The sequence below is a fragment of the Saccopteryx leptura genome, chromosome 4 (assembly GCF_036850995.1).
Source record: "Saccopteryx leptura isolate mSacLep1 chromosome 4, mSacLep1_pri_phased_curated, whole genome shotgun sequence".
Lineage (NCBI taxonomy): Eukaryota > Metazoa > Chordata > Mammalia > Chiroptera > Emballonuridae > Saccopteryx > Saccopteryx leptura.
Window position 1 is genome coordinate 213246080 of NC_089506.1, and position 19078 is coordinate 213265157.

At 48.5% G+C, this 19078-nt stretch overlaps 1 protein-coding gene across 1 annotated transcript in view; it reads right to left on the reverse strand.

Moving 5' to 3' along the window:
* CCNF (cyclin F) overlaps positions 1-19078 on the reverse strand; it is a 28401-nt gene that overhangs the window by 7337 nt on the left and 1986 nt on the right. The window contains exons 3-13 of the mRNA XM_066382847.1: positions 17150-17256; positions 15776-15843; positions 14178-14371; positions 13744-13797; positions 12522-12626; positions 11915-11992; positions 9317-9468; positions 5628-5792; positions 3668-3791; positions 3228-3408; positions 2679-2766 (exon numbers count right to left, since the gene is read on the reverse strand). Of these exons, the coding sequence (XP_066238944.1) occupies positions 2679-2766; positions 3228-3408; positions 3668-3791; positions 5628-5792; positions 9317-9468; positions 11915-11992; positions 12522-12626; positions 13744-13797; positions 14178-14371; positions 15776-15843; positions 17150-17256 (1316 nt within the window). The remainder of the gene's footprint in view (positions 1-2678; positions 2767-3227; positions 3409-3667; positions 3792-5627; positions 5793-9316; positions 9469-11914; positions 11993-12521; positions 12627-13743; positions 13798-14177; positions 14372-15775; positions 15844-17149; positions 17257-19078) is intronic.

A 19078-nucleotide genomic window follows, 5' to 3' on the forward strand; every position in this document is an offset into this window, starting at 1 on the left:
GGACCACCTGGCATGAACTATAAAGTGATCTGCAGATAGCTGCTACTTGTGCTGAGCTTAGAGGTGCCCAGACAAGGCTAAGTTTCAAACCAAGGCCAATTGTTGCTAGTGCCAGGCCTGGGGCCACTTAGCATGAGTTATGGGGCATGCTGAGGCCAGGTGCTGCTTGTTTGAGAGCTTTTAGGAAAATCTGAAACATGAGCCAAGACAAGCCATTAGTATGGAAAAAACACTGGAAACAGCTTGGGTGGGCATGAGAGTTGGGTGGGGTAGAGCCTAAGAGACTCACCAGGTTGATAGAACTCAGATATGGTGCCCACCTGCCAGCTCTGTTGGGGGAGAGGGCTCATCAAGGGATCAGTGGCCTCTGCCAGCCTTTCTTTCTGGGAGAATGTTGCCTCCCAAGCTTCTGCCCTGTTGTCAGACAATTCAGTTCGTCCTTGTAAGTCCATACATATGCCCTTTAAAAGGAACTGGCTGGGACTCCAGTGGCCCTCTGGCTCTCTCAGCCTAATCCCCATTGGTTTTTACAGCCAGAAGTTATGAGGTCTTCTCTAGTTTCTCTAGTTGTACAATTTGCATTCAGCCAGATTTCAGGTGGTTCTGAATAATGACTTTTCTGTAGTTTAGTTGTAATTTTGATGTAGTTGTGAGAGGAGGTGATAAGGTGTTTATCTACTCTGCCATCTTGACTGAAGTGCAGAGTTTTTCTTTTGAGGGTGGTGAAAATATTCTAAAATTGACTGTGGTAATGGCTGCATAACTCTAAATTTACTAAGAGCCTGTTGAATCATACATTTAGAAAATAGTTCAGGCCCTGGCTGGTTGGGTCAGTAGATAGAGCATCGGCATGGCATATGGACATTCTGGGTTTAATTCTTGGTCAGGGTACACAAGAAGCGACCATCTGCTTCTCTCCCCCTTCCCCTCCCACAGCCAGTGGCTTGACTGGTTCGAGTGTCAGCCCTGGGTGTAGAGGATAGCTCGGTTGGTCTGAGTGTGTCAGCCTCAGGTGCTGAGGATAGCTTGGTTAATTCAAGCATTGGCCCCAGACAGGTTGCCGGGTGGATCCTAGTCGGGGCGCATGTGGAAGTCTGCCTCACTATCTCATCTCCTCAAAAAAAAAGAAAAAAGGAAAAATAGAAAAAAGTTCAGTTTGTAAATAAGTGGTTCTCATTTATCTGATACATCTGGAAATAAAAAACTCAAGGGATAGGTATACAACCTAGCAATAACTTTTGGTAGCAATAACAGGCAATGGCTATTTGCACTCCCTAGCATGAGCAACCACAGGTTATACACACGCTGACCTGTCTCTGCACTCCCAGTTCATTAGCTTCAAGATCTGAGCACTGTAGGAGAAAACAGTGGGCTGAATCCCATGTCAACCCCTGATAATAGCTGATAGGTCCCCCCAAAACTGGAGCACAGCAGGGAGTGGGTAGAAACAGTGAATGGGCCAGAGCAGAGGCTGGTCAGAGGGATCTGGGGCCATGCTGGAGTTTTCTGAGCTCAACTTAGAGGGTGTAAGCAGAAGTGACATGTTCAGAGGCCTCCACAGCAGTAATGCAGGAGGTGGCTGGGGGAGTGGCAGTGGAAACTGAGGGCATCAGATCCCAAGATGTAGAAAACCAAGTGCCTTTGCCTTCAGAGCCCCTGGGATGCAGGAACAGAGAACCAGAAATGGGCTGGCCTAAGGTCTCTGCTAGGATGACCAGGGCCTCAGCCACAGAATACCAAATGCAATCTATGAGGAGAAATAGCTCTAGGAGGAGAGAAGTTCTGGCTTGGATTAGCTGGCCGGGGGTCTGGGGCCCCAGGTTTAGATATGTTCTGAATCCTGGAAGTGGTTACATTTTCCAGGGATGTCTGAGGATAAGAAGCCAGAATTACACAGCCTCTCGTGCAGCGGGGAGGGGGACACTGAGGCAGCGTAGCCTGGTGAAGGAAGATCACTACGTGCTTTAGTAGATATGCATGTGGTGGTGAGGGAGTGGGGAACAAAGTGAGTGAGCCACAGAGTGGGAGGAGAGAGTGCCAACTGAGCAGAGATGGGCAGGAGCTGGGGATGTGCTAGTGGCCATAGTTTGCCAGCTCCTAAGCTAGGCCATGTGTCTTGCACTGAAATTCATACTTGTCATGGAGATGGTTTTGTTTTTTCTATATATTCTGCTGCCTGTAGAATTTGGTTTGGGTTGGGAGGAGCTACCGCATACAGATCAAATGCTAAAAAACAAGTGAAATAAGCAATATGGCCTTGGAATGTTTAAATGTCAACTCCGAGACATACAACTCACTGCAGGAAAGGTCTGTGTGGATTGGTCTTCCCAAGAGAATCCCCTCCCTCCCCCCTGTACTTGAGGATACAGCCTCTGTGGCAGAAGTAAGGTAGAAGAACCCCCCTTCCTTTTTTTTTAGGGAGAGACAGAGAGAGGGACAGATAGGGACAGACAGACAAGAAGGGAGAGAGATGAAAAGCATCAATTCTTCGTTGCAGTACCTTGTTCATTGTTTTCCCATATGTGCCTTGACTAGGGGGCTATAGCCAAGCTAGTGACCCCTTGCTCAAGCCGGCGACCTCAGGGTTTTGGACCTGGGTCCTCTGCGTCCCAGGCCAACACTCTATGCAGTGTGCCCCCTCCTAGTCAGGCAGAACCCATTTTCTTTTACACACTTACCACTTCTGGTGAAGGCTCAAGACGCAGGGTATGAGGTCTGCACAGGAGAACCCAGTGAGGTCCCACAGTCGAGAGGTCCAGGGCTGTGCTGGGGAGAAAAGCAGGAATGGTGGGGCTGTTCTGACACCCACTTACTCCTACAGCCCAGATGGTTCTGTTATGGCATTTTCTGGACTCAGGGTTACAAAGACCTGACACACAAAGCATGCCTGCTCACTGTCAACAGTGTGGGGAATACAGGGGTGGGCACAAGTAGGTTCACAGTTGCCCGTATGGAACGTAAGAAGTAATAATAGAATAAACTCTGTTTTGCATACTCAGAACTATAAACCTACTTTTGCTCGCCCCTGTACTTAAGCTAGAACCATCCCTAACCTCACCCTCAGAGAATGGCTTTTAGTCCATTCTGGTGTTTTCTTCTCCAGGGGAGGGGGGCCTGTTTCTGTCTCTCCCCCCTTCTATCTGAACATCGTCTCCTGACTCCAGGAATTGCCCAAGCCCCTGGCTTAGCCTATGCTGAGCAGCCGGCCCGAAAGGCAGGCTCCTTACTCTGCCCATGTGTCAGCCTTGCTAGCAGCAGGGCGGCCGCGGCCAGGTGGGCTGGCGAGTAGGCAGCCAGGCTGGTGTGCAGCAAGGAGAGCTCGCAGAGGAAGCTGCACAGGTGCTGGGTTCTTGGCGCCACAGGGATCAGCGTCAGCAGGATGTCCTTGTAATCAACCACAGTGGGGACCTAGACAGAACCGGGAGGTGGGGTCTCAGCACACAAAGAGCTCACCCACCCACTCAACAGGGAGTCTGGCCCAACACAGGGTTTGGCATCACTGACATTCAGGATGAATGCCAGGGCAAGCGGTGACAAGACGCCCTCTGGGTCCAAGAGGACTTCTCAGGGCAGGAAAGCTCAACACCGTGAGGTTGCCCTTGGATGCTGCCGCCTCCTTATGTGACCTCCACTGTGATTTACAAGAGAAAAGCAAAAAGCCACTTACTCGAATCTTCCCTTCCAGGGCGGAAATGATCTCTCCCATCATCCTCACCAGGTCCTCATACTTGTACGTGTTGTCTGTGAGCCACACAGCTTCCCGGATTGTCAAGATCTCTTTGTTGATGAACCTAGAACATTGAGAAGGGGTCCGAGAGTTAAGCCCAATTCCCTCAGTCGGGCAATCACTTCAGTGACAGTGGGTGGGGAGGGTCAAAGAGTGGACCTGGGTGCCTATGACTGCAGATGGCAACTGAAAAGATCACATAACCGTGTCATAAGGGGCTGGAAAGGAAGAGAGAATAGTGCCATGGACCAGTGAGAATGGCTGGAACATCTGTGTGCAGAACACACAGATGTTTCTGCAAAAGGCGGCCATTAATGACGTGACCAGTCAATCCTCTTAGTGCCTACAGGGCGGGGAGTTTGCCTGCTTTGTGCCAGATTCTGCAGAGTATAAATGGCAGGTGAGCCAGCAGAGCTGAGCTAGAAGTTGTTTGAATGTTTGTACACAGCAGAGTCTGACCACTGGAACTGTGATTGTCCCTTAGGCAGGTGCTCTGTACTCTCCACCAGAGCCAACTCTCAGTGGACACTCTGGTCCAGTGGCCTGCTGAGGACAGGGCCTGTGATCACTGTCCTGAGGACTCTGCAGCTCCCACACTGCTGTTGGCTTGACTGAAAGGAGAGGAGGTACAGGGACCACAGGTGCTGAAAAGATGAGATGCAAGTGGGGTCGCCGAGAACCCTGAGCTTGAAGCCATAGCACGTGCTACTTTAAGAGCAGAGGAGGGAGTATCTTGGCCTCTAAAACATTTTAAAGCAATTGGCATCTCGCTGCTAGTCAGTCTGTGGTCCAGTAACTCAGTGTCTGATGGCAAGAAGACTTGAAATGCTAAGGGGCCCGGAATAGCATGCAGTGGTCTGTTTGCTGACCCTGAGCCCACACTTCCTCCGCCTGTGGTCATACAGCCCTGCCTCCATGACTACCCAGAGACCACGCTTTCTCATTCCAAGTGTCCACGTGACTGAACATGCTGTGTAGACATGGTGACTACAGTGGTCAAGGGGGTGATGGCAGAGAGTGAGACAGAAACTGGGGCTCCTCTGTGACCTCGTGAAACAGAAAAGCCATCCCAATGACATGGTGAGCCTGGACCCCTCTGGGTTCCTGTGCAAAAGAAATCAATCTTTATAGTTTGCACTACTGTGTACAATGAGCCTGTTCCACACTCCCCCAAGCCTTGCAGACAATGATGGTTGGTCTGGAGAGAGTATTGTCCAAGGTAAATGGCAGGCCACCTGGTTTAGGAAAACTAGAAAATGCAAACTGTGTGATGGGAATCGCTGTCCATATTGCTTCCAAAGGCAGAGCTGGCAGACAGGCAGCTGCTAAAGGGCGGCAGACTTAGGTAGAATGTAGATGGCACAGCTTATACGATCGCCGCTGCCAGGGGTCCATGCTGCACGTGAGGCAAATGTGCCCTGTCTGTGTGGCTGCAGTGTACTCTTCAGGGAGCTGGGTGGGGGGGTGTGTGTGTGTGTGAGACCCACTAAATAGAGGTCTTTGATAACATGTATTTGAGAAACACATTCCTGGGAAACTGACTGCCAACAAGCAGTCTTTCTGTGATCTTGGGTGGAGAACTATGACCTTCCTTCCTTGCCAAGTCATCCTCAGGGGCCAGGGGTAAAGAGGTCCAGCTTGAGCCTGCCCAAGGAAGGCCATACTCGGGGGCCTGAGCCCTGTGCTGAGATGAGTGGCTGCCCATACATCGAGGGTCAGCTCTGCCATCCCTGTGTGGGGAGGACTATGCAGCTTGGGTACTCCCTAAAATTAAAACCCCCATCTAATAAGGGGATCACTGAAAGTTTATTTCTCTGAAAAGCCAGCCCAAGAACTAGGGCAGGGCCAGTATATTATGCATCATCCTATGGGCAAAGCCACAAGGAGGGGGGCTTCTCACCGGGTACAGATGACCATGCAGGCAATGCCCAGCAGCTGGAGCCTATACCGGGGTACCAGCCTCCTCCGTAGATACCGGTCCACACACTCCACAGTCAGGTGAAGGCATAGGCTTGTGAAGTCCTTCATGGTGGCAACTTCTACCAGCCAGTCAATTAGAATGTACCTTTAGGAAGAGCATTACTCCTGAAAACTAGAACGGTCTTTCACAAGTATCCCATCTCCCATTCCAAATGGCCTGTCTGACCCAAAGGAGTGAACTGGTCATCTATACCATTGGCTTATGCCCAGGAACCGTCCCAGGCTGGGATGCCATATTCAGAGCAGTTGGGGAGCCCCACATCTCCCAATTTTGTTTATGGGAGGCAGGTGAGCTCACATTATCTGTGTCCCTGCCTCTCCCACAAAACCCCCCAGGCATTGGAAAACCTGACACAGGTAAGGGGCAAGGTGGGGGTTCAAGAGCCTCGGCCCTCCTGGAGCTCACCTGTGAGGTTATTTTCCAAAACCCTCTGCATTGGAGCAAAGAGGCAAGAACACAATAAAGCAGGATGCACCAAGCCCATGAACTGGACTACCTTCATCACCCAGCAACCCTGATGGAGCACATGGCCTGACACCACTGATACACACGGGGTCCTTCCTCGAGAGCACTAAAACCTGGGGCTGGGGACACAGACATCACAAGGGAACGCTGCATGCAATGGCAAGGATACCAGAGTACAGTCAATGCCTTTCTGAACAAAGGAGAAGGGATGAGAAAATAAGAGAGAAAGATCGTGATCCTGTAGCATTCTGTGCTGACAGGTCAATGGGATACTCATGTCAGCCTGGACAGGAGCATCTCACATGCAGAGGGAAGCAGGGAAAAACAGGGCCAAAGCAGTGGAATGGAAGGAGGAGGGAAGCAATGGAGGTGAAATGGAGGGGGAGAGGGTGGAGGAAGACAGCATGAGCATCAGGTGTGAGATTTAAACCCACCACTATTGCAACAGAAGAGGAAGCTCCCTCACACAGACTTATCAAGCTTAATGATCTAACAGGAACAGAAGAACCATAATGTATACTTTAAAATGGTTAAATCTGACACTGATACAATGTTACATGTCAGTGATACTTAATTGAAACATAGAGAAAAAGTTTGCCTGACACAGAGGAAAATGGAAAGATGCTCAATTCAAGGGCTGAAATGATATTAATATTTCAATAATATCATTTTAGTTCTTGAAAAAGAAAACAAAAAAGTGAAATTTGTTTATGCTCGCCCCCACAAAAATAGCCAGTCCAAAAAATAAGTAAAAGGGCAGACCAAGAGGGGCCGCAGGTGCGATCAGCACATTCCTTCCAACGGAGAAAGGAGAGCTGAGAGGAACGGGGAGCAGGGCTGTCCCACCACCACAGGCAGAGCATCGAAAACACAACAGCTCTGTGACAGTTAATGTAAGATCAAAGAATGATGCATAGTGCACTGTGTGTATGAAACACCAAGTCTCTCCAGAAAAGACTAGATCCTTAAAAATAATTAGTTTATTTTGTTGAATTTAGGGAGAGGAAGGGAGAGACAGAGAGACAGGAACATCAGTCTGTTCCAGTATGTGCGCTGTCTGGGGACTGAACCAGTTAACTCTCTTCGCTTCAGGACAATGTTCCAAGCAACCGAGCTATCTGGCCAGGGATAAAAATAAGTGTTTACTGAGAACTTACTATGTGCCGGGCATTGTCTGCTGAAATACAGCCAAACCCTGCCCATTATAAATCCAAACGTATTAGAAATTTCTTGCATAAGTTTAAAAAAAGTGTTCACATTTTCCATTTTACTAACATGTTCTGTGATTGAGTGTATGAGTGTCTTATCTCTGAACCTTGGAGAAAAATGGACCTGCAGAAGAGGGGTAGTGCTGGGGTTTCAGTCTGCTGGGCACATCGCAGCTGCTCCACAGGGCATAGCTCCCTGGGGCAGGCTGGCTCAGAGGGCCATGGAATTTCATGCACTAAGTTGATGCTCATAATGATGGCCTGTAAAGAATAGGTGGTTTCTGGGCTTCAGAAATTGAGGGTATGAATCCCATCATTTTAGAAAAATGTTTAAAATGGTTTCACTTGTTCTGAGGCTTAGAAAGAAAAATTGGAGAAAGCAGACACTTTTTTTCTATAGGCTTCCCCCCAACCCCCTCACTGATTTGAGAAAGAAAAGAAAGGGGAAAGGGGATAGGGGTGGGAGGGAAGGAGGGAGAGGGAAGAAGAGAGAAAAAGAAGCATCAACTCACTGCTCCACTAAGTTGTTCCATTTAGTTGTGCCCTCATTGATTGCTTCTCATATGCACCCTGACCAGGAATCAAACCCTTGACCTTGGTACACTGAGATAACACTCTATCCAGGTAGCAACCTGGCCAGGGTGAGAGCAGACACTTAATTTTTTTTAAGCAGGGTGAGAGAGACAGACAGACAGGAAAGGAGAGAGATGAGAAGCACCAACTCATAGTTGCAGCACTTTAGTTGTTCATTGATTGCTCCACAGATGTGCTTTGGTTTGTTGTGTGTTTTTTTTTGTTGTTTTTTTTTGTATTTTTCTGAAGCTGGAAATGGGAAGGCAGTCAGACAGACTCCCGCATGCGCCTGACCGGGATCCACCCGGCATGCCGACCAGGGGGCGATGCTCTGCCCATCTAGGGCATCGCTCTGTTGCAACCAGAGCCATTCTAGCGCCTGAGGCAGAGGCCATGGAGCCATCACCAGCGCCCGGGCCATCTTTGCTCCAATGGAGCCTTGGCTGCAGGAGAGGAAGAGAGAGACAGAGAGGAAGGAGAGGGGGAGGGGTGGAGAAGCAGATGGGTGCTTCTCCTGTGTGCCCTGGCTGGGAATCAAACCCAGGACTTCCGCATGCCAGGCCGACGCTCTACCACTGAGCCAACCAGCCAGGGCACATATGTGCTTTAACCAGTCAGCTCCAGCTGAGTCAGTGACCCCTTGCTCCAGCCAGTGACCTTGGGCTTCAAGCCAGCGACCTTTGGGCTCAAGTCAGTGATCATGGCGTCATGTCTATGATCCTGCGCTCAAGCTGGCAACTTCAGGTTTTCAAATCTGTGTCCTCAGCATCCTAGGTCAATGCTGTATCCACTGTGCCACACCTGGTCAGGCTAGAGAGCAGACACTTCTTTTTTTTTTGACAGAGACAGAGAGTCAGAGAGAGGGATAGATAGGGACAGACACACAGGATGGGAGAGAGATGAGAAGCATCAATTCTTCGTTGCAGCACCTTAGTTGTTCATTGATTGCTTTCTCATATGTGCCTTGACCAGGGGGCTACAGCAGAGCAAGTGACCCCTTGCTCAAGCCAGTGACCTTGGGTCCAAGCTGGTGAGCTTTGCTCAAACCAGATGAACCCACACTCAAGCTGGCAATCTCGGAATCTTGAACCTGGGTCCTCTGCATCCCAGTCCAACGCTCTATCCACTGGTGCCACCACCTGGTCAGGTAAGAACACACACTTTTTATGAGGGATATTTTCTCCTCAAAGCCCCAGATAACTTTGGCATGACTGGTTTTAGAAAACACACACACATATGAATGGGGGGGGGGGTCCTAGTGGGGTTGACAACAGAGTGTTCTGTGACAGAACTGACAGATCCCTTCACTCCAGAGACTGGTGGTCACTCTGCCAATTAGAAGCTCTGACTTGAACCCCTCACCTCATTGTGTCGTTGAGTCCCTTCTGCACGGAAAAGACTTCCTGCTTATTAGCAGCATGGGAGGCCTGAAACAGCTGGCAGACTATCTCACTGGACGTTTTCACTTCTAGTCCAAGCTGGTTTCCATTTGCACAGGCTTTGGCTAAAGACAGCTGAGAAGGAAGGACATGCAGAATAAGCACAAAGCAGTGGCTTTTACAAGTTTTTCCATTCCCAAACGTGAAGAGCTGTTGAGGGAGAAGACGTGCATACCCATTCGCTCTGCTTATGCCTTCTAGGCCTCCTGGAACCAGTATGGCTAAGGTTTTATTTATCCTTTTTGAAATAAGTAATATATCACATGATAAAGGATCTTAAAAAGGATAAAAGGTATACAATAGCAATCTCCTTCATACTTGGTATAGCTCCTCAGCCAAAATATTTTGGCAACCTTTTAAAAAAATCACATTTGTGCCTGACCTGTGGTGGCGCAGTGGATAAAGCATCGACCTGGAATGCTGAGATTGCCGGTTCAAAACCCTGGGCTTGCCCGGTCAAGGCACATATGGGAGTTGAAGCTTCCTGCTCCTCCCCCCCTTTTCTCTCTCTGCCCCCTCTAAAAAAATGAATAAATAAAAAAAAATAATTTTAAAAATCACATTTGTTTCTGTTCAACTCCCAATTATGAAAGATGCCCAGTGGGACTCTGCATAGCCAAGTGGCAAAGAGCAGGCTGGGGGTTCAAATGACCTGCCTTTAACATCTGGGTCTGTATGTGGCCGCTGGCAAATACATACATGTCTATGTACTTCCTTTCAGGTTTTTCTATGCATTTGTAACAGTGTGCATATGCATTTGTGATCACAGTATACACATGTCTAATCTAGTCTTTGCTTACCTAACAATAACGTGTTTTCTTAGGAAATGAAATTATCTGCAAACATGTTTCACCTGTACTTCCTGTTCAGGTATTTCTGACATGTTTTATTATTTTGTGGAACATCTTTGTGCAGTCAACTTTTAGTGCCCGCACCAGTCTGCTCCCGTGGTCAGTCTACAGAAGTGGTGCTCTGCTAAGCATTTTGCTACTTGTGGCCAAGTTCTTTCTGAAAGGCAAGCACCAATGTTCACACCCACTAAAAAGTGTATTTTCTGAGTTTACTACCCATCTACTCAAAAAACACATGGACTGGCCCTGGCCGGTTGGCTCAGTGGTAGAGCGTCAGCCTGGCGTGCGGGGGACCCAGGTTCGATTCCCGGCCAGGGCACATAGGAGAAGCGCCCATTTGCTTCTCCACCCCCCTCCCCTCCTTCCTCTCTCTCTCTCTCTCTTCCCCTCCCGCAGCCAAGGCTCCATTGGAGCAAAGATGGCCCGGGCGCTGGGGATGGCTCCTTGGCCTCTGCCCCAAGCACTAGAGTGGCTCTGGTCTCGGCAGAGCGACGCCCCAGAGGGGCAGAGCATCGCCCCCTGGTGGGCATGCCGGGTGGATCCCAGTCGGGCGCATGCGGGAGTCTGTCTGACTGTCTCTCCCCGTTTCCAGCTTCAGAAAAAATACAAAAAAAAAAGAAAAGAAAAAAAACACATGGACTATATATACACAAACATGTATATACATAATTTGCTAATTTGATCCTCTGTACTCTCATTGAAACACATGCCCTTGTAGCCAGCAGTAATTAGAATGCTGCTTCTGTATTTCAGCCAGTTTTGCCTCTTTTCTCGGAGGTCACTCAGGTGCTGTGGACTTTATCAGGGTCTTTCTATTCTTATTGATGAGTTTAAGCTCCAACTAGAACCACATTGTTGGTTGTCTTATCTTACAAATTTGCTGAATGCCTTTTTGGACATAAAACATTACAGTATTCTGGGACATGTCAGGCTGGGCCACCTACTGCTTTGTGATTTCTTTCCTCGCTTTATTATTTTTTTTAATTTATTGATTTTACATAGAGAGGAGCTGGGGGGGAACGCAAAGTTATTGCTTCACTCTCAGCTGTTCACTGGTTGCTTGTGGTATGTGCCTTGACCAGGCAAGCCCAGGGTTTCAAACCGGCGACCTCTGCTTTCCAGGTCAACGCTTTATCCACTGCGCCACCACAGGGCAGGCCCTCACTTTTGAGGGTTGATGACTCTCAGCCATCCACTTGATTGGTTGAGCTTTTACCACTTGCTTTATTTGTCTTGAAACCATGACTTTATAGATACAAAGAGAGAGTAGTTGAAGAATGCCAACTATAAATCCCTGAAGTTCTGGTTCTGACAGTGGGCGACCCGGTGAGCAGGTCAAATGAGGAAAGGGCAGCACTGCACATGCCCACCTGCTCTAAGGAGCCTCAAGTTCTGTGGCTGAGGTAAGCTTCACCTGCTAGACACCTTCAGGGACTGGTATGGATTTGGACAACAATGCAGCCCACAAGCACTTAGAAACTGGACACACTGGATTAGGGGCAGTGGGCTTTGAGATGATAGGGTGGTAATGGGCAGAGGAAAGGAAAACTTCCAGGCTCTCCTCCTCACACATCCCAGAGCTAAACTTTTAAGACACAGTTCCAGTCCTGGGTCAATTTTACTGCCTCCTAAAAGAGAGCTCAGGGGTGTAAGGCCAGCTCCCGCCTCACCTGGGCTTCCCAGCAACCTTTGGCGGCGTAGTCCCTGAGTTTCCGAAAGCTGTGGAGGCATCGTCCAGGATCGGACATCTGTCAATGTGGGAAAGTCACATCTTGACTTAATATGCTTGTATCTACGGAAAAACTCAGAACTGACCCATGGGGTCCTTAAATGTTCCCCCAACACCCCCAGAGGGTCCCTGGCTGCACCTTCTTTCCAGTCCTCTATCCTCCAAATCAGTGTTTTTCAACCACCAGTCCACGGACCAGCCTGCCAGAAATTTTGTGCCAGTCCGCAAAAGTTAACCCCCCTAATGTTGTATGAAGATTATAGACTCAGTGATCTTAGTCAAATTCACTTAAACTCAGGGTGATTTCTGCCTTAGTGGTCCCCGAAATAATTCTATTTTCACCAGTTCCCAAGTGTAAAGAGGTTGAAAACCACTGCATGACGGTGGCCCTTTGGGGGCAGCACCAAGAGTGGCCAACTGAGCAGCAAGGGGCCTAGGAGCTAGCTGTATGAGGATCCTTTCTGTGGTGACAACCTCATCTGAGGGCCAGTTTGGAGACTGCTTTGGCCAACATAATTCCTCCTCTTCCCAGACCCTGGTCCACTCACATCGCTCAGTCTGTCACTTTCCCAGAGGAGGTACGAGCTGGTCAAACATCCCTGATTAGCAGACTCTTCAAAGAGGTCACGGGCCTGCTTCTTTTTCTCTTCATCCTGGAATAAGTCCAAGCATAATTTATTCTTTTTTTATTCTCTTCCTGCTAAACCATTCTACTAACTTCTAAGTAATCACATGCATTGCTCTTCGATAAAAATGAGTTAACTAAATTATTTTATTTTATTTTTTTACAGAGACAGAGAGTGAGTCAGAGAGAGGGATAGACAGGGACAGACAGACAGGAACGGAGAGAGATGAGAAGTATCAATCATTAGTTTTTCATTGCACGTTGCAACACCTTAGTTGTTCATTGATTGCTTTCTCATATGTGCATTGACCGCGGGCCTTCAGCAGATCGAGTAGCCCCTTGCTGGAGCCAGCGACCTTGGGTTCAAGCTGGTGAGCTTTTGCTCAAACCAGATGAGCCCGCGCTCAAGCTGGCAACCTCGGGGTCTCAAACCTGGGTCCTCTGCATCCCAGTCCGACGCTCTATCCACTGTGCCACTGCCTGGTCAGGTGAGTTAACTAAATTAGAATAGAAATGAATTCTCTAAAGATACACAATTTGAGAACCAATGTAGAGAGTGAATTCATGAGTTCTGCCCTCAAAGGCCCTGCTTTCTCTTTGACCAGGTTTGTGTTTGGCTTGGCCCTGGGCCACCTGGAGGGCCAGCCCTCCACACTGAACCACCCAGATGGTGATGCTGGGGGCTGTCTCAGGGCTCCACTACCCCCTTCACGCTCAGTGTCCCTCCCTGCTACTGTCAATGCACACCTGTTACCAGAAGCCACCACCATACCTGAGTTAGCAACAGAGGGGCTTTCTTAATCACAACATCCGTTACAGCTTTCTCAAGTGTGGAGAAGCCTGAGTGAGGAGTGGGAGAGGCTCCCCAACAGCAGAACCATGAGACAAATATGCCCTGGTCCAGTGCACTCTTGGATGCACCGGATCCTGGTTCCACATAGCCTCTCACAGGCAGGACTCACTTTGGCTTTGAACCCTGGACACCTCCTTTTGCTGCTTTTAGTTTATTTCCTCATCGTTGGTGTTTGTGCTTCCAGAAAGGTGAGCAGCATGGACACGTGAAGCTGCTGTACTCTGCGTGCTCACCCAGGCCAGACACATATCAAACAACGCAGAGTCCAAGGAAGATGGATGACTCAACTCACCTCAAAGAGACTCAGCACTCTCCCCAAGCAGTGCAGTATGGATGCTCTGTGAGTCTAAAGAAAGGAGAAGAAAGAAGGATAAGCATCAGTGGAGAGAATAGCTGAGGGCCGCCCTGCCAGTCTGTGGGTCCCATGGCCCCTGACTCACCCTCTTTGCAGAGGACTGACTGCTTCAGAGCCTCTGTCTAGCCTTTCCAGCTGTCAGTGTGCCTGCAGTCCAACCCCTCATCAGAGTCCCCTGACCCCAGGCTCTGAGGCCTCCTCCTGCAGCGTCATTTCTAACCACTTGATGTTCTGTGCCTCTACTGCCATCAGATCCCTGACTTTATATGGTCCACAGCTTCTCCCTTAAGGTTTTCTCACCTCTTGGGATCCTACGAAGCTTGAACTAGCCAGAGCAGCCTGACCCACGTGCGCCCCTTGCCAGGACTCACTCTTTGCAGCTGGCACTCCGCCCTGAGGCTCTCGTGAACCACGGCCTTGCAGCAGCTTCCAGACACTGACCATGGAGGGCGGATGAAGAGCCAGATGAAAGGTGCAGCATTCACATTTAGTCGCTCGGCAAGACTGAAGTAGCGAGAAGCTTTCAGGCCGTTCACTTCTGCACGGGCCTCATCAGACACAGACACTGTAGAGGTGGATGCAATGTAACTCAGGGATGTATGAGGACAAACGTGGAATGTTCTCCATGGTCTTTTGTGAAAGTCTTAAACCTTAAGCCCACTGCGATGCAAAGTTGCTGGTGTTTTAGGAGAGAAGAGCCCTTCGGGACAGAGGACTCCTCCCTTTCCTCCCTCTACTTTGTGAACCACGTGTCCTTGCCAGGTCTTCCCAGCAGCCTAGATTTAAAAGGTTGGGAAGGTGCTCTCTGTGGAAATGTCATATGCCCACCCTCCCTCCTACTGAGAACCTCTAGCAACTGCCCTGCTAAAAAGTTTCTTTTAGGGGTAGTGAGAATTTCCAAAATAAGCCACAATTCTGTGAATATACTAAAAACCACTGGGTTGCATACTTTAGATGAGTGAGTTGTATGTCATGTGAATTATGCCTGGGAACTGTTATCTGACAGGAGAGTTGGGTAGGACTGCTGCTCTCCTGAGGCTACACGAGGAATGTTCATCGCCTTTTTCAGTTACAACAGTGTCAACCAACCATGTGCATAAGTCACCTCTCAACAAGATGCCAGATCTTCTAGAAACAGAAAAATGGATGCTATACCCGTCTTTGTGTTTTGGGAACCAGGACAGGCTAGTTCTTGGTGTGTCAACCAAATAGGCAGGAATTGGGAGAAGGCCGCACAAAATTCTTTAAGGAGCACCTGATCCTTGGGGGTGATGAGATTCAGACATCATGCCGGCTTCACCTGTTTGTACTTGCCTCCTGCTTAGAACCCTGGCTACCTGCATTATTGATACCCCATGGAATTAGGCATGCTTTGACTGCTTCCCCAGAGCTCCACAGAGGAGCTGTTACTGAAAACAGGAGCCCGAGTCTGCACATGGGTTGCAGTGTTAACTGGACAGAGGGTGGGCAACCAGGAAAAGGCTGGCGGCCTGAGTAGCCCCCATTCCGAGTCTCTGCTCATTTGTCAACCGAAATGATTTATTAAAATAAGAGTTGACTTGGCCTGACCTGTGGTGGCGGAGTGGATAAAGTGTCAACCTGGAAACGCTGAGGTTTCTGGTTCAAAACCCTGGGCTTGCCTGGTCAAGGTACATATGGGAGTTGATGCTTCCTGCTCCTCCCTCCTTCTTTCTCTCTTTCTCTCTCTTACCTCTCTATAGTGAATAAATAAAATCTTTAAAAATAAATAAATAAAAAATAAGAGTTGACTCTTCGAACCTACAAAGTCGAAGTTCTCAATGAGTCCCTTACCTGGGCACCTCTGGGCTCAAGCTCCCTGGAGGAGACAATGAGGCAGACCAGCAGACATAGCAAGAAGAACAACTAAATTACAGACACTGGGAAGGACTCCTGCTTGTTCTAAAACATCAACACCAAGTGGGGCAATGCTAGCTCCAGCCCTACTTACGGCCTTCATTGTAGAGGTAGGCAATGCCTAGCTTCACAGCAGCTTCAAAATTTCCCTTTTCAGCAGCCCTAGAACATAAGAACATAACATATTGTACAGTTTTAATCCATAAAGGCAATGTTCCATCACAGCAACTGAAGCTACAATACTTATTTTCTGGATAGAAAATTATTTTAGGTAATGTAGTCATATTATCATTTATCCGTGACATGCTACAACATGGATGAACTTACAACATGGATGAACTTTAAAAACATGCAAAGTGAAAGAAGGCAGTCACAAAAGGCCACATGTCGATTTCTTTTCTCTCTCTCTCTTTTTTTTTTAACAGAGACAGAGAGAGAGTCAGAGAAAGGGATAGATAGGGACAGACAGACAGGAATGGAGAGATGAGAAGCATCAATCATCAGTTTTTTGTTGCGACACCTTAGTTGTTCATTGATTGCTTTCTCATATGTGCCTTGACCATGAGCCTTCAGCAGACCGAGTAACCCTTTGCTCGAACCAGCGACCTTGGGTCCAAGCTGGTGAGCTTTTTGCTCAAGCCAGATGAGCCCACACTCAAGCTGGCGACCTCGAGGTCTCGAACCTGGGTCTTCCTCATCCCAGTCCGACGCTCTATCCACTGCGCCACTGCCTGGCCTGGTCAGGCTCACATGTCGATTTCTTATATGAAATGTTTATAACAGGCAAGTCCAGAGACAGGAAGAGGATTAGCAGTGGCCTAGGATTTGAGGGATTGTAGATAAAATAGGCAGTGACTGCTAATGGCTATGGGGTTTCACTTTGGGGTAATTAGAACATTCTAAAGTTAGACAGTATTGATGGCTACATAACTCTGAATATATTAAAAACTATCAAGTTCCACATTTTAAAAGGGTAAATTGTATAGTTTGTTCATTACGTGTCAAGAGGCCTGCCTGAAATCATCAGCACATGGGGTTCCTGGTTTCCCCTCTGGGCCCCAACTCGAGCAGGGGAATGGGATCAGCCAGTGAATGAAATGCAATAGGGTTTAAACCGCATGATTCTGACCAAAAGAAAAAAGGGCTGACTAAAAGTTTCCACACACAGGTGACCTGGGGCTCAGTAATAAGGGATGGGTCACAGCCCCAAGGGGGTTCTTCAGAAGCACCACTGTGACTAATAAGCCAGGCCTGTGCTGGTGGATGACTGATGACGGTGCTGGAAGTCATGTGACTCGATGGGCGAGGTTGATAGCCCTCAGTTGCTTCCTTGGGAGTGGGTATAAGGCATTGGCAGGGGCTATAGGAAGAAAATCATGTCTAGGTCAGGACTGGAGACACAGGCTGAAATATCAGGAAGGCCCCAATGTGGGAGAAAAACCAAGCTGTTGTCAGGGTACAGAGATACCTTTCAAAGAGCTTTAGGTTCCTTGGAGAAGGCCACAGCTCTTGAAAGCTGGCACATGCCCATAAGCTGGCATGGTTGTCCACCAGGTACTTCAGATGGGAGTGCACCTGCAGAACAACAAAAAACAGGGTTGGTGGGGGGATTATTAAGGGACCTCCCCCAAAACCATGCCTCTGGAGCTCTTGAAGCTAATAGAAAGACATAGGGTCTTCTGTCCCCTTCCATACCCCAATAGTAAAGGACCCCAGCCTGTGTCTCAAAATAACAGTTGCTTTGAACAGAGAAAACAGCCCAGAAACAAGTTTCTCTATGGCTCTAAAGGTGGGGCCAGTGGTCCTGGAAGGGAGAATAAGCACCTAGACTGAGAAAGAGGAGATGACACCTCTGTAGGAGTATATACCTGCAAGGATAAGGAGATACAAGTCTAACAGGAGCAGCTAGGACAGAAATCTATTTTGTGTTGCCCTGCCTGGAGTCTTGCCAGTGGGAGCATGACTGGAGCATAGAGGTCAACAGGGGCTCTTGGAAAAGACTGACACATATGACAGCAGCCTCACATAGGACCTGGAACCTTTGCCCTAGGTGGGAGCCTTGATCATAGGTTAGCAACTTGAGCGCTATGTTCCCATTGCCAGTGGCAACTCAGCACCCATGGATATTAAAACCCAAATGGAGGAAGCTTTGAGAGTTAGAGAAGTAGGTTCTTATTTTCCCACTAACTTCCTATATGCCCTGAGTTAAGTCACTCAAACTGCACAGATATTGCAGTTCTGTTATCTGTAAAATAACTCCCAGAGTCCCATTCAGTACTGAACGTTACACAGGACTTGTACTCAATAATGTATTTGTGCCCTAGCCAGTTGGCTCAGTGGACAGAGCATCAGTACGATGTGTGGACATCCTGGGTTCCATCGCTGGTCAGAGCACACATGAGAAACAACCATCTGCTTCTCTTCTCCTCTCTCTCCCCATTCTCTCTCCTCTCTTCCCCTCTCGCAGCCAGTGGCTCCATTGGTCCAAGCATTGAGAACAGCTTGGTTGATTGGAGCATCAGCTCCAGACCAGGGTGGGGGGGGCGGGGGGGGCACAAGGGGGTGCTGGGTGGATCCCAGTAGGGGCGCATGCTGGAGTCTGTCTCAGTATCTCCCCTAGTCTCATTTAGAAGGAAATATATATATATATACACACTTGTATTTTTTATATATATTTTTTAAAGCAAGAGAGAGAGAGGAAGAGAGAGGGGAAGATAGACAGGAAGGGAGAGAGATGAGAAATATTAACTTGTAGTTGCGGCACCTTAGTTGTTCATTGATTGCTTCGTATACGTGACTTGACTGGGGGGCTCCAGCCAAGCCAGTGACCTTGGGCTTCAAGCCAGCGACAATGGGATCATGTCAATGATTTCATACTAAAGCCAGTGACCCCGTGCTCAAGCTGGTGAGCCTGTGTTCAAGCCAGATAAGCCTATGCTCGAGCCAGCGACATTGGGGTTTTAAACCCCTGGGACCTCAAGCATCCCAGGTCGATGCTCTATCCACTGCACCACCACCAGTCAGGCCTTTTTAAATAGTATTTCTTTAAAAATTCTTTTAGCCATGGCAAGATAGCTGGGTTGGTTAGTGTCCTTCTGGAGCACAGCAGTTGCCATTTTGGGTTGTAGGTTCGATTCTCATGTCAGGGCACATACAGGAGCTGCTCAATGTTCCTGTCTCTCTCTCTCCCCCGCCTCTCTCTCCAAACAAAAATAATAATTTTTAAAATTTTTTCCCATTGATTTAAGTGAAAGAAGGATCTACTTGTTTCATTTAGTTGTTCCATTTAGTTGTGTACCCATTGATTGCTTCTTGGGACGTGCCCTGACTGGGGGTTGAACCTGCAACAGTGTGCAAGGTCGATGCTTTGTTCACTGATTCACGCAGCCAGAGCTAA